We start from the raw sequence: 15,845 nt of genomic DNA on the forward strand, positions 1-15,845 counted from the left end.
TGTATTCCCATTGAGTCTTAGTCTTGGAAGGGGATTTGCTCTGAGGGGACCCAACCACTTACTTGCCTTGATAATCTCCTGGACGAGCAACTTGTTTGTTCTTGTAGTATAATCTTAACTTTTTTACTTATCTTGTCATGAACCAGTAACAAATAATTTGCTAAGGTGCTGGTCCATGGCCTATACTTTTGGGAAACACCACCACGAATGACAGGAACAAAGCTAGGAATGATTTCAGTAAACCCATTGCTTTAACTAGGGAGAAAATACCAGCAAATCACAGTGTTAATTTTATGTGTCAATTTGGCTAGCTATGGTGCCCAATTATTTTTCTAAACATTCCTGGTGTGACACTGTAAGATTAGCACTGGACTGTGAACCACAAAGACAGCAGTTCAAACCCACCAGCAGCTCCCTAGAAACCACAAGGTCACCATTAGTTGGAACAGATGAGACAGCACTTACAGCAACAACAAAATTGTGGCCAATTATTTTTCTAAACTTTCGTCTAGACACTGTTATGAAGTAGTTACATGTGATTAAATCAGTTAGACTTAGGTAAAACATATTACCCTCCATAGTGTGGGTGGGTCTCATCCAGTCAGTTGAAGACTTTAAAAGCAAAGAACTGAGATGTCTGCCCTAGACTAGAAACAGACATTTGCTCATAATGCCATCACTCCTTACTCTTCTGCTACCTGACCTACAGATTTGGGGGTACAAAGTTTCAGAAATCCCCAGCCTTATGCCAGATCTGTGGATTTGGGACTTCACAGCCTCCCACAATTAATTGTTGGAGCCAATTCCTTAAAACATGTATCAACCTGTGTCTCTCTCCCTCTTCAGTATATATCATTGGCTCTGTTTTCTCTAGAAAACTTTTAGACACACAGCATCATCAATTCTCATGGAAGTCCAGTACATCGTGCCCGGACTAAATACAAACAGTAAGGTAGAATGGGGTAAACAAACACATCGTCTCCTTTCTCTTGCCACAATTCTCATTATAGTGAAAGCGTCACTGAAGTAAGTTTGATTGACATTTTCACGAGAAGTTTACCTTCGTTTCTTCTCCAATCATATTTTCCCTTTCATAGTAGTGCTGAAGTTGCTGGTTATGTTTTTCTTCTTCTTCTTTCCTTTTTCTTTCTGCTTCTTTTCGTCTTTCTTCTGCTAACCGAATTAGCTCTTCATTTTTCAGCCTTTGCTAAAGAGGGAATAAAGGTAACAAAAAAAAAAAAAAATTCATTCCATAATTATATTCTATAGTCCATTAAAGTCTTCTGCCTTGTCTGGAATTAAGTAATGCCTTTACATATGTACATAGAAAGATATCCTTAGTTAACTTAGAACTATTTTCTTGTACTTAAAAAATCATCATTTAGCTCTTTTCTTAAAAGTGTCTTACACCTTAATTAATATCCAATGAATGAATATCTGGTATTTTCTAACCATACTTCAAGATTATTCTCTTTCATAAATAACAAGTATCTTTCAAGTCAAAATCAAGATTTCACTTTCAGACTAAATAATAAAATAGAGTTTAAACAAATGTACCTCCTCCTCTTTCTCTCTTTTTCTTTCCTGTTCCTCTTCATACTCTTGCTGAATTCGTGCCCTCTGTTCTGCAAGCCGTTTTTCTTCTTTTTCTTCTGCAATTCTCAGTCTCTCGCGCTCTGCTTCCTCTCTTTGTTTCTTTTCTTCAATCTAGAAAATTAAACCTAGTTTTAAGTTTGCAAAACCACTGAAAAGTTACACTATTCCTGATGTCCCATGAATTTGACATTTGTACTCTTCTTGTAAGTGTTAAGTGAGTTCCTAAACTTGTTGGTTTCCTACATTAGGGAGGCTACCAGATACAAAGGAGCTCTGGTAGTGCAGTGGTTATGAATCAGACTCCTAACCTCAAGGTCGACAGTTCAAAACTACCAGCCGTTCCATGGGAGAAAGATGAGGCTTTCTGCTCCCGTAAAGATTTACAGCCTCGGAAACTCTGTGCAGGGTCACTATGAATTGGAACCAACTCCACCGTACTTAATAACAATATAATAAAACTAGATACAAATACAAGAAGTCCTGGTGTAGCACTGCAGGATAATGCACTGGACTGCAAGGTCAGTTTGAACCACAAGGTGAGCAGTTCAATCCCTCCAGCTGCTCCTCGGTAACCCTATACAGGGTTAGTAAGAGTTGGAATCGACTCCACAGCACGTAACAGTAACCACCACTAGATATAATGTTACAAGAGACAAACTGAAGTTTAGCTCCACCAAATATTTACAGAATGTGTGAACTTAAGAGACATTTTTGTCCATAATTGTCTCCATCTGGTTAAAAAAAAATCAAACAAAAAATGAGCTATTAATGTCTACCTCCTAAAGGCAGGTTTCAAGAGCTACAAAAACTCTGAGTTCCCTCTATATCATAGAATGTTCTCACAGTAAATAATTCAGGACTATGTTTTTCCACAAATATTGTTATTACATCTCAAACATCCTACACTTGATTAATCTCCTGAAAGTTTTTTCAAGAGATTATTATTAATATTTTAGTATTTAATCTTCTTTTAAATGCAAGAATCACTTACTCAAAATGCCATCTTTCCTACCTACTAGCAGGCTGGTAGGAGAAGAATTAAAACTCTTAGGTGTAAGAGGATTTAGGCCACAGGAACTCATCTTGAATGCCTCTTGGGGTCTGTAGTACTGAGGGCTCCGGGGGATTATCTGAAGGCAGAGTCTAAGATCTGAAGGGGAAGGGGTCCCTGAGAGACAGATCACATCCTCTGTGAGAAAAGGGAAGACCGGCAGCTTGGGGACTAAGTGTCTGGTTTAAGGTCATCAATAGACTTTAGATACCCTGAAGTATGGCTGGACTCCTGGTGGTGCAGTGGTTAAGCACTCAGCTGCTAAAAGTTGCTCTGAGGGAGAAAGATGTGGTGATCTGCTTACATAAAGAGTACTGCCTTGGAAACTCTGGGGGACACTTGTACCCTGTTCTATAGAGTGGTGATGAATTAAATTTGGCTAGGACTCCTGGTAAGGAGCTCTGTTAGCATAGTGGTTATGAATCAGGCTGTGAACCGCAAGGTCAGCAGTTCGAAACTACCAGCTGTTCCGCAGGAGAAAGATGAGGCTTTCTGCTCCCATAAAGATTTACAGCTTCGGCAAGCCTGTACAGGGTCGCTATGAGTCGGAACCAACTCCATGGCATATAACAATGACAACAAAGACTCCTGGTATGGAGCTGTAGGACCAGCACTGGACTGTGAACAACAGTCAGGAGTTCAAATCTACCAGCTGCTCCTTGAAAACCCTACACAAGGCTGTTATGAGTCAGCGCCAATTTGATGGCACCAAAGTCAGCAATAAATAATGATTTACTGGACCCTAGTGTGGCACTGCACAGGCTTGCTATGAGTTGGAACTGGCTCAGTGGCATTTAACAACAGCACTCATATAGTTATTGTTCTCATCTGCATTTCCTCTAGCTCTATCTAGAAGTTGTTCTATCTAATGCTATCAATCTTTTGAGGAGAATTTTAATCTTCTCTATCTCACATTTCCATATCTTTATACACTGGGATTTCTTCCAACACTTCTTTCTCACAACACTATTATATACATACAAACCTAATTTGTGCATTTAGTTGTTATCAAGTGCCGTCAAGTCGATTCCGCCCCACAGAATCCCTGTACAGGGTTTCCAAGGACAAAGTGGTGAGCCTGAACCACTGACCTTGTAGTTCAAACACCTTTGCAGTCTGACACATTAGCCCACAGCACCACACCAGAACTACATAGTATTCACGTAATCACTTCCTCAAGAATAAAATAACTAGGTAACATATCACGTATGATCCATACAATAAAATCTCATATTTAACATTCAGTTCCCCCTCCTTGTCATGAAGTTTCTTCTAATACTAGTTTTTATCAGTGAGAACAATTTCCTAGAGATCTCTAGAAATATCAATATGGTACCTATGATATGAGAGTTGCATTCAAGCACTAGCCTTATAGTCCAATACTTCTATCACCATGGGTAAGCCTTAGACTGTACTTTCATTACACACCACATAATGGGGATAATAATACATTCCTCGGGGAATTTTGAGGTTTAATAAGCTATTATATATAAAAGTATCTTACAAACCACAAAATCATAAGATTGTTCTTATAAGAACACAAAATTGTTCTCCATGAATTCCATTCTAGACTTTGCTAAGTTTAACAGAGCAAAAGAATTGGTTTGCTGCCATCATGGGCAGTAACCAGGAGACCCTTCAGCAGGGGACTGACTCTGTGACCCTCATCCTGCTGTTCTATGGCTTGTTTTTAACCAAATGAGGAAAATGAAGGACTAGAATGTTTCTTACGGTCACAGTTTGTATATATTTGGTGGAGCTGAACGCCAGCCGTGAGACCTCTGATGCCACTCCCTAGTATTTAGTACCTCGACTCTTTCTATCAATCCTTAGAAAGGCCTCTCCAGTATTTCCATGGTTATGACTCTAGTGAGTGTCCCTGCTTTCTGGTTTTTCAGTCCTCCAACAACAGACCCAAAACCTTAATGCCAGATCTATCATCTTTAAAGATCACATTCATTATGTGTCTTCTTTACTGAAGAGTCCACAATAATTAGGGTTAGAAAGCACATGACATCTCTGAGGGAAAATCATTCAAGAAGAATCTACTAAAGAAATTGGGAATAGGTTGGACATCCTTAAATGTCAGGCTAAAGAGTTTGATGATTATTCTGTACGCAAAGAAAAACTTGCTGGGTTTGTGAAAAGTAGTATCTAAAAGAAAGTTAAGCTGACGCTAAAGTGAAAGGGTGGGTTTGTGGCAGAGGAGGGCAAGAAGAAAAGAAACTGAAAGCCCTTTATGGGCAAGGATCTCATTCATCTCTGGCTCAAACCCTACTATTCAGCATAAAAGTGTTCAATAAGCCCAGGCTCTTAATAAACACTGCATGTTCAAGTATTTTCACTTTGGGCATTTCCTTTACTTTGAATATATTTATTTGCTTATATACACAAATGGGGAGAGTAATTGCAAAAATAACTATCTTACATCTAATTATTATTTGGACTCCCGGTGTGGTGCTATAGTATTAGCACTAGACTGCGAACTACAAGGTCAGCAGTTCAGACCCACCAGCTGCTTCTTGGAAACCCTACACAGGGTCACTATAAGTTGGGACCAATTCGACAGCACTTAAGAGTCAGTGTGGCACTATGGGTTAATGTACCAGACTGCAAGGCTGTTTGAACTGCAAGGTCAGTGGTTTAAGCTCACCATCTGCTCCTCAGAAACCCTATACTGGGTCACTATGGGTCGGAACCAACTTGATGGTGCTGTAGGATAAGCACCAAACTGCTAACCACAAGGTCAGCAGTTCAAATCCACCAGACACTTTTGAAAAACCCTATACAGGGTTCACAATGGGTCAGAACTGATTTAATAGCATACAACATCAATATCAATTTTTATTTATTTAAAATCTGAAGTACTAACCTGAGCATATCAAATCATTTGGAAAAAATTACTGATATTCTACTAACTTATAAACATCTAGAAAGAGTCATTCTATGCCTAAGTGGTAAATCTTTAGTAACTCAGTTTTTTAAATGTCAGCATTCTCTGTTTTAACTGATTAATAAAGTTTAGAAAAGACTAAGTCAATTGATAAACTTAATATACACCCTTATTTTGTTTTTCAGCTACAACTTAGCAAATTTTAGTACTTTCATATTAGATAACAACATAGCATTGTAGAATTTACCGTTTATCCTGTAAATAATTTTCTAAGTTTAGTTTTTAAGAAACTTAATTAACTTCCTATGAAACTTTGAAACAAAAGTAAATAAGCACTTTACCTGAAAACGAAGAAAATTCTTGTACAATTCTTGCTGTTTAATCTGAAGTTCAGTTAGAGGCTCACCAAATATGTTCCCCCGAGCAAAAGGAGAGCTGTGAGTTTGCATATAACCTTCAAAGAGAGATTTTGCAGAAAACATACCATTAGCCAGTGCATAAAAATCATATAGATCAAAGAACGACTAGTTTTCTAATTAAAGTCATATTTTAAAAAATTGTGCTAAGTCAGAAAGTCCAGAAATTGAGGTCAGAAGAGGAAGGCTAAGATTAGAGTCTGAAGACGAGATAAAAATTAACAGGAGGGGGGAAAAAAACAACGAGACTAAAATAAAATAAATAGCTGAAAAATCATGTATCTATACCTCAACGGTACCAAGGAAGCACATAAAAGCTAACAGCCTAAACAATTCTCATTCCCACAAAGGCTTTAAAAGTAGTGTTTTGGGACAAGAAAAAAGTACAAATTTAATTTCTGTGGCTGTGAATATCCTGCTCTTAAGAATAATCCTAAATCATATATTAAAATGCATTATCATGTGTGTATTTATATATACAAAATTTCTAAAACCAGTGATTCCAAAATGTCTTCCTATTCATAGTTTAAACAGTAGTGACAAATAGGCAAATTAGTTCTGGTGTGGAACTGTAGAATAAACACTGGAATGCTAACCAAAAGGTTGGCGGATCAAACCCACCAGCCACTCCTCGGAAACCCTATACAAGGTCAGTCTGAGTCGGAACCAACTTGATGGCACTTAACAACAACAAAAATTATAAAAACATTCTTAACAAATGAATGAGATTTTTAAGCATTACAACAGCTTTTACTTAGATATTCCATTGAATTAATGAACAAAAATTATTTTATTAATACCCAAGACTAGTATAGATATGCTTGGAGGGGTTAAAAAAATATTTTATAACAGCAGCTTGAGAAACAATTATATCCTAGGAGTCTTTCAATGAAGAAAAAAAGTTATTTAAATTTAAGTCTCATACACCTTTATGTATTATGTTTTATTTACTGACTCATTTCTTACAATATCAATCTAAAGTACATGTTTCTTTCATTCAATGGTGTAATTTTAAGTAGGCTGACTGCTTTGCAGTTTAGCCGTCCTTCAGGTCTATTTTGCTTTTGTATTTAAACATATTAATGCTTCTTTGATCAGCAGAAAACTTAGTACTTAAATATTATAAAGACTTTCTCACACTTACAAAATGCTCCTTCTAAAAACAAACTAAATCCACACTACCTTAATGGTTCCTTCAAGGCTTATACTGTGTTGTAAAAGCTGATTTACAATATAAAATTGAGCGGCATGCTTCACCTTCATGAACACTCATTCTAAATATTTAAATGACTTTAGACAATTAGGGAAAAAATATGATAAAAGACAGAAATATTAAGCCCTTTTAGCACTAAGCAAACTATAAAACAAAACCACAGAGAAGTAGTTATTCTATGCAAAGAACTTATAATGAACCATTTAATAAATTTAAGCCAAATCAGTGGTGGACTTCAAAGATTTCAGTTCATCTAAGAACCATGAAGTAAAAGAGTGAAAATTATAAAAGGACCGCAAAAGTAGGTTAGAAACGAAGCATATGACTTGTTCAATGTATAACTGATGATTATCTTCTCTGTAAACCCTCACTCAATTCACAATAAAAAAGTAGCAATTGAGGAAGAGAAAAATAACGATCATCAGAAAGAAGCTGAAAGTTTCTCATAGGAACAATGATATGGAAAAGTGTTTTGATGCCCATGATGCATGAAAGAGCCATGGTGGTACAGTGGGGCTTAGTGTTGGACTGTTCAACACAAAGTTGGTGGTTCAAACCCACCAGTAGCTCTGAGGGACAAAGATGAGATTTTATTGCTCCAATAAAGATGTATCATCTCAGAAAGCTCATAAGGAGCTGTTGTATTCTGTTTTATATATATAGGGTCACTATGAGGTGGAATTGGCTCGAAGGCAGCGGGTTTTGTGGGCTGCCGTGTGCCACTGAGTGGATTCCAATTCACTGTGACCCTAGAGGACAGAGCAGAACTGCCACACAGGGTTTCCAAGGCTGTCACCTATATGGAAGCAGACAGCCACAGCTTTCCCCAATGGAGCGGCTGGTAGGTTGGCAGCTACATGTTTAACCTATGTGCCACCTGGACTCCTTTTGATACTCCTAAATGCATATTGGGAGCACAGTGATTCTAGAGGAGAAGAGAACCAGAAGACTGGCTTCAAGAGAAAAAGATGAGGCTCTCTGCTCCGTGAAGATTTACCACTTCAGAAACCCTATACAGGGTCACTTTGAGTCAGAATCCACTTGATGGCACTTAACAACAACTGAATATCAAATTACATATTGAAAGTGAAAGGTAAACAAACAGTATCATAAAACTAACGGTGTCCATTTTAGCACTCAAAAAACTCAAAATTAGATCCACTATGTAGAAATAATTTGAGATAAAAGAAAAGAGCAATCATTTTCTCACAAAGAGGGATCAAACAGTGGGATAGGTTGCCCAGGAAACCAGTGATTTCCACCATAGCTCCCCTTCTAGCCTACCGGTTTGACCACCCAGAAGTCATATGGATTTAAACAAAACAAAACGGACTGCATGGCAAGTCTGGGATATTTTAGAAGCACTGCTAAACGTCAATTTGTTTTCTAGCAGAAAATCAAAACTTTTGTGAAAATACTAAAGCAGTATCAAATTTAGTGAGTGCTAGGTGGCATATTTTTAAAATATTCTTTAGCTTTTAAATATATATCATATTTACATATAACTTGATAAAGAAAAGTGATGAAAAACATGATAACTTTTCCTGGTAAGTCATAAAGAAAGACACTGAGTGTCAATGATAGACCCTTAATTAAAGGATGTTATTTAATTATAAATCAAACATATTTGGTTAAGAAAGGGGGATGTGACCTGATATTAAATTAACTTTCTGCAATTATTTGTTTTCTTCATACACCGTGGTTTTACAAAGCTAATGATTACTAATATAAGAGAAAATTTAATCTCATCGTACAATTTTATCATACCACACCTGAAACCTTTCCACTGATTCAAACTGCTGTAGGTATAAGAAGCAAACTCTGTGTGTGTGTGTGTGTGTGTATGTATGTAGGTAGGTAGGTAGATATACACATAGATATAGAAACATTTGATTTTAAGAAATATCATACTCTGCCAGCAAAATAAAAATGTTAGCAGCAGCTATAGCAAGTTACAAAGCTAAGATGAAATACACAGCATTGAAATCAACCTGTATTTTCCCTATTCCTACTTTTTCAAAAGACCTCTGAACAAAGGGTTTCATAAACAGCGTAACTCACAGTAACCAAAGTGCTTCCTAACTCAGAGAAGCCAAATTCTCAAACTACAACAAATACTTTGCCAGAGAAGAGAAAACAATTTTAATAAAATTGTAAAAGAAATAATAGAATGTGATTAAAAACCTGAGTTTTTATTTGCAGAATCTTCTAGGTTCTCATCATTTGTAGTGGCTAAATTTTGCTCTAGAGACACAACAGCCCTTTTATCTTCATGGGTTCTTGCATCTGGGTTATGGTAGGCATCTATATTTTGTCTGTGCATCTTATTCAAATCAGCTGAGAGGGAAAAATAAGCCATTTATTTCAACAAGTGCATTTCAATGATATCTTGCTGCCCTAAAAACACAAACAAAACTACCACAATATTTGCAGTATCTAAAGTTACTTCAGAACCTGGAATTTATTTAGCATAAAAAAAAAAAAACACACAGCAATCATTCAAAGTAAGTTATAGCAATATTTATCCAACATCATTAGCTCACCAAAAGAAAAAACAAAATCATATAGGGTGCAGAAGTTTTAAAGTGTTTACATGAATTCCTTGACCGTCCACCTTCAAAATGCAAAACTCAATTCCTCTCCTCCTGACTATGGGTAGAATTAGTAAGCTACTTATGAATGAGATATTAATAGGAATGGAAATGATGATGTACACCTTCCAAGGCTATTTTATAAAAGACATTACCGTTCCCACCTTGTTCACTCTCTTCAATCCCTCACCCTGAAGAAAGCCAGCTACCATATCATGATGACACTCAATGAGCCCTATGGAGCGGAGGCCTCTTAAGCCATGTGAGAGAGGCATTAATGGAAACCATCCCTCTAGCTCCAGCAAAGTCCTCAAATACTAGAGTTCTGGACAGCATCTTGACTGCAACTCATGGAAAACTCTGAGACAGAATCAGCCAACCAAACCACTCCCAAATTACTAACCAACTAGACTGCAAGACAGTCAATGGTTTTTTTAAGTTTTGGGGTACCTTGTTACACAATAATAAATATCTAATACATGTGGCAAAATCTGTGCATGTGCAACTGAGTCAAGTATAATCAGCCAATCCCCAAGACAGACAGCATTGATTACAGAAGTCAAGGGTTTAACAAATCAAAGTAGCTTTTCACAAAAAAGTTAAGTAAACCTGTAACATTATGGCAGCAGGGAAAGTGAGATTCAACCTGGATATAAGAAGTATTTATTAGGAAGCCCATTATGGTCAAAGATGTATTTGTTTAAGAACAGGAATCACAATTAGAATACTAGATTAAAAAAATACACACACAAAAAAAAACCCAGTTGCTGATGAGTTGATTCCAACTCATGTGTGAGAATAGAATTGCACTCCACAGGGTTTTTAACGGCAAATAACATTTAATGCTCATCATTTTTATATATTCTGTAACAACCTATATGATGTGTCACTATTAGGAAACCTACACAGGGTCACTGTGGGTCGGAACCAACTTGACAGCACAACAACAAGAAGAAAGATCACAATTGTGATGCGCTGCACTTTCTAGTTTGGTTTTGCTAGGCATAAATACACTGTCCAACATCAGATGAAGAGATGCAGCAGGCAGGTGGGAAATGATTTATGCAGCCTTTCTTCAGCAGATATTTCATGAGTGTGTACTATATTATGAAACAAATTAAGACTCTGCTAGGTGGGAATATGATGTTTGTGCTAAGGATGTCTTTGAAGCGCTGGTGTGGTACTGGAGGATAAGTACTGAAGGTCAGTGGTTCAAATCCACCATCACTCCTTGGAAACCCTATGCAGGGTCGCTATGAGTCAGAACGGACTCAACGGCACTTAGCAGCAGCAACAAGGATTGTCTTTGGACCCCGGGTGTTCCTTGAGTTAGATATACTCGCCCCCTCACCCATCCCCACCCTCTTCATCTCTTCTGCGATTTCCCTACAGAGGATACTCAAATCTCCTTCTCTAGTCCTGACCACTCTTACAACTCCTTTACTCCATTTCCCTCCCACCCACTGCCCAGAGCAACCCTATGTACAGTTTCCAAGCCAACCTTGCAGTTCAAACTGACCTTGTGGTCAAGCATTTATCCCACAGCATCACACCATCAGTTATTTTTGGAAATGTACCATCAGTAGAGTGGTGGGATCTAGAAGTTACAATATACCCACTGTATAGAGTATACCCACTGCCATCAAGTCAATTCTGACTCATGGAAACCTCTTTGGGTTTCCAAGATTATTTATCTTTATGGAAACAGACAGCCACATTTTTCTCCTACCGCAGAGCAGATTGTGGGTTCAAACAGCTGACCTCACAATTAGGAGCCCAACACATAACCCACTGTGCCACCAGGGCTCCTTTACATAAATAATATTATTGAAGATTAAATAATAAAAGGGTGGTAACAAGTGGCAGCGGCAAACACACAACTTTTTGAACATGCTTTTTAAGTTGCAGGATCAACAGCAAAGTTTGTGTTTGTTTATTAGTGTTGAAAAATACAAGTAAGCTAAGTACGTTCAGAGGTAGAAAGGAAAAAATAAGTAGAAAGTAAATACTGAAAATGCCAGAGGAAAGGGGCTGGATGAAACTAGACAGGACAGCTAACTGTAAGAAAACTACCAAGTGCCAGGATTGGCAAAGCAGGTAGGTGAAATCATTAGATCCTGGGGTCTACCTGGATTTGGAAGGTGAACAAAGCAGAAAGAAGATGGGAAATCAGTATCTTTGTTATCCAATTCACTACTCATCCGGTTCACTAGAACAGCTGGAGTAGATTTCAACTCATAGCAACCATGTAACAGAATAGAAGGACCCCAAAGGGTTTTCCAGTATCTGATCTTTGTAAGTTGTGGTGTGGCACTATAGGATAAGCACTGGACTGCTAACTGAAAGACTGGTAATTCTATCAGAATACATTTAGACTGCCCCATTTCCCTGTTACCAATAGCAGGCGTTTTGGAGAGAGGTAGGTATAAAGGGTGAAGACTATGAGAATGCTTTTCCATAATTATGTGAGAAACAAAGGTATAGGCATACCTTGGGGATAATGAGAATTTGGCTCCATATCACAGCAATAAAGCAAGTCACCCAAGTATTTTGGTTTCTCAGTGAGTATTAACATTATGTTTATAGACTCAACAGCAAGGTCAGTTTGAATTGCAAGGTCGGCAATTCAAACACACCAGCCACTCCTTGGAAACCCTATACAAGTTCACTATGAGCTGGAACTAACTCAACAGCACTGAACGATGACAACAACACATTGTGGTCTGTCAGGAGCGCCCTGGTGGCACTGTAGGATAAGTAAAGGACTGTTAACTACAAAGTTGGCAGTTCAAACCCAGCAGCCACTCTGCAGGAGAAAGATGAGGCTGTCTGCTCCCATAAAGATTTATAATCTTGGATGCCTAAACAGGGTCACTGTAAGTTGGAATCAACTCAATGGCAACTGGGCTTTTTTGTTTTTGTTTTTTTTGGGGGGAGGTCTATTAAGTGGCAATAGCATTATGAAAAAGTTTCAAATATGGTGAAAATTACCAAAATGTGACACAGAGACATGAAGTGAGCACATAATATTGGAAAAATGGCCTCAATACACTCACGATACGGAGTTGCCACAAATCTACAATTTGTAAAGACTGCAGTGTCTGTGGAGTGCAATAAAGCAAGATGCAATAAAACAAGGAATGCCTATATGCCAGCATAGAAAATATGTACCAAAATATTCAAAAGAAAATGACTGAATTAACAACTTTATATGCAAAGAGACTCCAAATAAGCAAAGCACTACTGAAAAAGAACAAAGTAGGAGCCCTCACACTTCCTGATCTCAAAATCTACTACATAGCTACAGTGTTCAAAACAGCCAGGTACTGGTACAACAAAAGACACACCGATCAATGAACAGAATTGAGAACACAAGAGTAAAGTATCCACTACGGACAGCTGATATTTGACAAAGGACCAAAACTCATTAAATAGAGACAAGATAGTCTCTTTAACAAATGGTACTGTCAACACTGGATATCCATTTGCAAAAAAAAATGAAACAGAATCCATATCTCACACCATACTCAACACAGATCAAAACTTACATGTAAAACCTGAAACTATAATGAACATTAAAGAAAAAATGAGACAAATATAGGATCTTTAATCCATAGCACATGTACACTATCAAACATAACTAAAAATACACAGAAGGCAAACTAAAAATCAGACAATTATGTACATCAAAAGATTTTACCCTAAAGTAAAAAGAGGCTCCACAGATTGGGGAAAATTTTTTGGCACTGAGATATGGGACTAAGCTCTAAAATCTATAGAAAATGTCAACACCTCAAAAAGATAAATAATCCAATTTTAAAATGGGCAGAAGAGAGAAACATCAAAGAAAACATTCAGGCAACCAACAAACACATGAAGAAATGTTTGCAATCATTAGCCAATGTTGTCGTTGGTAGATGCCATCAAGTAGGTTCCCACTCAAAGTGACCCTCTGTACTACAGAAGTGCCCCGTGTCACCTTCCCAACTGTTACTGTGTGAAAGAGATACAAATCAAAACTGTTACTGTGTGAAAGAGATACAAATCAAAACAACAATGAAATATCATGTCACACCAGTATCAATAGCAAAAAAAATCCCCAGAAAACAACAAGTGTAGAGGGTATAGAGACTGGAACACTCACACACTAATGGGGGGTGACTCTAAAATGGTACAACTATTGTGAAAAATTGTATGGTACTTCCTTAAAAAGTCAGAAATATAAATACCATATAATATATACACATGTTCATCTCAATAGCACAAAGATAGAAACAACCTAGATACCTATTCACAGAAGAAGGGATAAACAAATTATGGTGAATTCACATAATGGACTGCTCTGCAACATGAAAGAGTAATGATGATTCTATAAAACACCTCCCAACATGAACGAACTTGAAGGACAGACATTATGTTGAATGGTGAAATAAGGCAATCAAAAAAAGACAAGTATTGTATGAGACCACTATTATAAAACAATCAAGGAAAAGTTTTCATACAAAAGGAAACATTCTTCCATAGTTACCAGGGATGGGAGTGGAAGGCAAGATAAATTACTAGGATTGTTGTTGTTGTTGTTGTTAAGCGCCATTGAGCTGGTTCTGACTCATAGCGACCCTGTATAAGGTTTCCGAGGGGAAGCTGGTGAGTTTGAACTGCCAGTCTTGCAGTTCAAACCAACCTTGCAGTTATCCTACAGCACCACACCAAGACTAGGTACATACTAACTTGGGTGATGGGAAAGGCAAGAGTTAAAGACAACTGTTATATACACAATCCTGCAATAATGGTGATTTGTGTTATAGGATTGTGTATGTAACAGTTGTCTTTAACTTTTTTTTTTTTTTTGTCTTTAACTCTTGCATGATGGAGCTGCTTCTTATTGTACATTGCCTTCCCCGTCACTATGGAGTACTGGTGTGGCGCTGTGGGCTAATGTGTCAGGCTGCAAAGCTGTTTGAACCGCAAGGTCAGCAGTTCAAGCTTACCAGCTGCTCTTCAGAAACCCTATACAGGATCGCTATGGGTTGGAACCGACTCACTGGCACTTAACAACAACATAGAAGTGCTGGTGTAGTGCTGTAGCACAAGCACTGGACTGCTAACTGCAAGGTCGGTGATTCAATCTCAGAGCCACTCCATGGAAACCCTATATAGGTTACTCTGAGTTGAAACCAACTCGACAGGGGTACATATGTGGATACACAGGTGTGGGAGAGAGACGGGAGGTATACCCCAAAACACATAAAGGTCTGATAGAGGATATGTGTACATGGGTATATTTATCTTTGCTGCAAATAGATCCATGAACAGGGTCGAGCAAGCAAGGAGAAATGTTATGAAAACTTCTTAGACATTACCAAACATCTTGAGGCAAAGAGTTGCTGGGCCTGGGGACTCAGGACATAGTCTCAGCAGACACCATAATCAGTTGGCATAACACAGTCCACAAATAAAAAGTTCTACATCCTACTTTGGTCAGTAATGACTGGGATCTTAAAAGCTCAAGAGCAGCTGCAAGGTGCAACTATTGGTTCTCCTTGTCTGGAGGAAAGAACGATGACAAAAACTGAAGTCTCTTGGAGACAATTAGTCCAATGGACTAATGGACCTTACAAACATCAGTCTCCATATTCCTGAGATCAGAAGAACTAGATGGTGCCTGGCTATCACTACCAACTGCTCTGAAATGGATCGCCTTAAAAGGTCCTGGATAGAATGGGAGAAAAAGTAGAACAAATTCAACATCACAAAAAAGATGAGGTTTACTGTGACTGGTGGAACCCCTTGGTCACCCTTCAAGTCTGGAACTGAACTCACCTCCATGGCTCAGTTTTCAGTCAAGCAACAGATAGACATATAGAGGAGACATATAGAGGGGACAACAACACTAATGACGTACACACACCATAGATTGGTCAGCCATTCGAGATCCAAAGGGCAGCATTTATTTACCCAGGACAAAATTCAGAAGGATTGGAAAAAGAGGAATAGAAACAAGAAATGCAAGGAGGAATTGGGATAACTGATGTTACATTGTGGAGAGAAATCATTGAGAAGAAACTGAGTGCATGATTTGTTG

The 15,845-nt window shown here is 38.0% G+C and overlaps 1 protein-coding gene across 1 annotated transcript in view; it reads right to left on the reverse strand.

Moving 5' to 3' along the window:
* The window catches only part of CSPP1 (centrosome and spindle pole associated protein 1), a 135,244-nt gene that overhangs the window by 37,581 nt on the left and 81,818 nt on the right, over positions 1-15,845 (reverse strand). Inside the window, exons 17-20 of the mRNA XM_006860038.1 lie at positions 9,354-9,506; positions 5,882-5,994; positions 1,558-1,707; positions 1,061-1,207 (exon numbers count right to left, since the gene is read on the reverse strand). Of these exons, the coding sequence (XP_006860100.1) occupies positions 1,061-1,207; positions 1,558-1,707; positions 5,882-5,994; positions 9,354-9,506 (563 nt within the window). The remainder of the gene's footprint in view (positions 1-1,060; positions 1,208-1,557; positions 1,708-5,881; positions 5,995-9,353; positions 9,507-15,845) is intronic.

This window comes from Chrysochloris asiatica, unplaced genomic scaffold (genome assembly GCF_000296735.1).
Source record: "Chrysochloris asiatica unplaced genomic scaffold, ChrAsi1.0 scaffold00036, whole genome shotgun sequence".
NCBI classification, from domain to species: Eukaryota; Metazoa; Chordata; class Mammalia; order Afrosoricida; family Chrysochloridae; genus Chrysochloris; species Chrysochloris asiatica.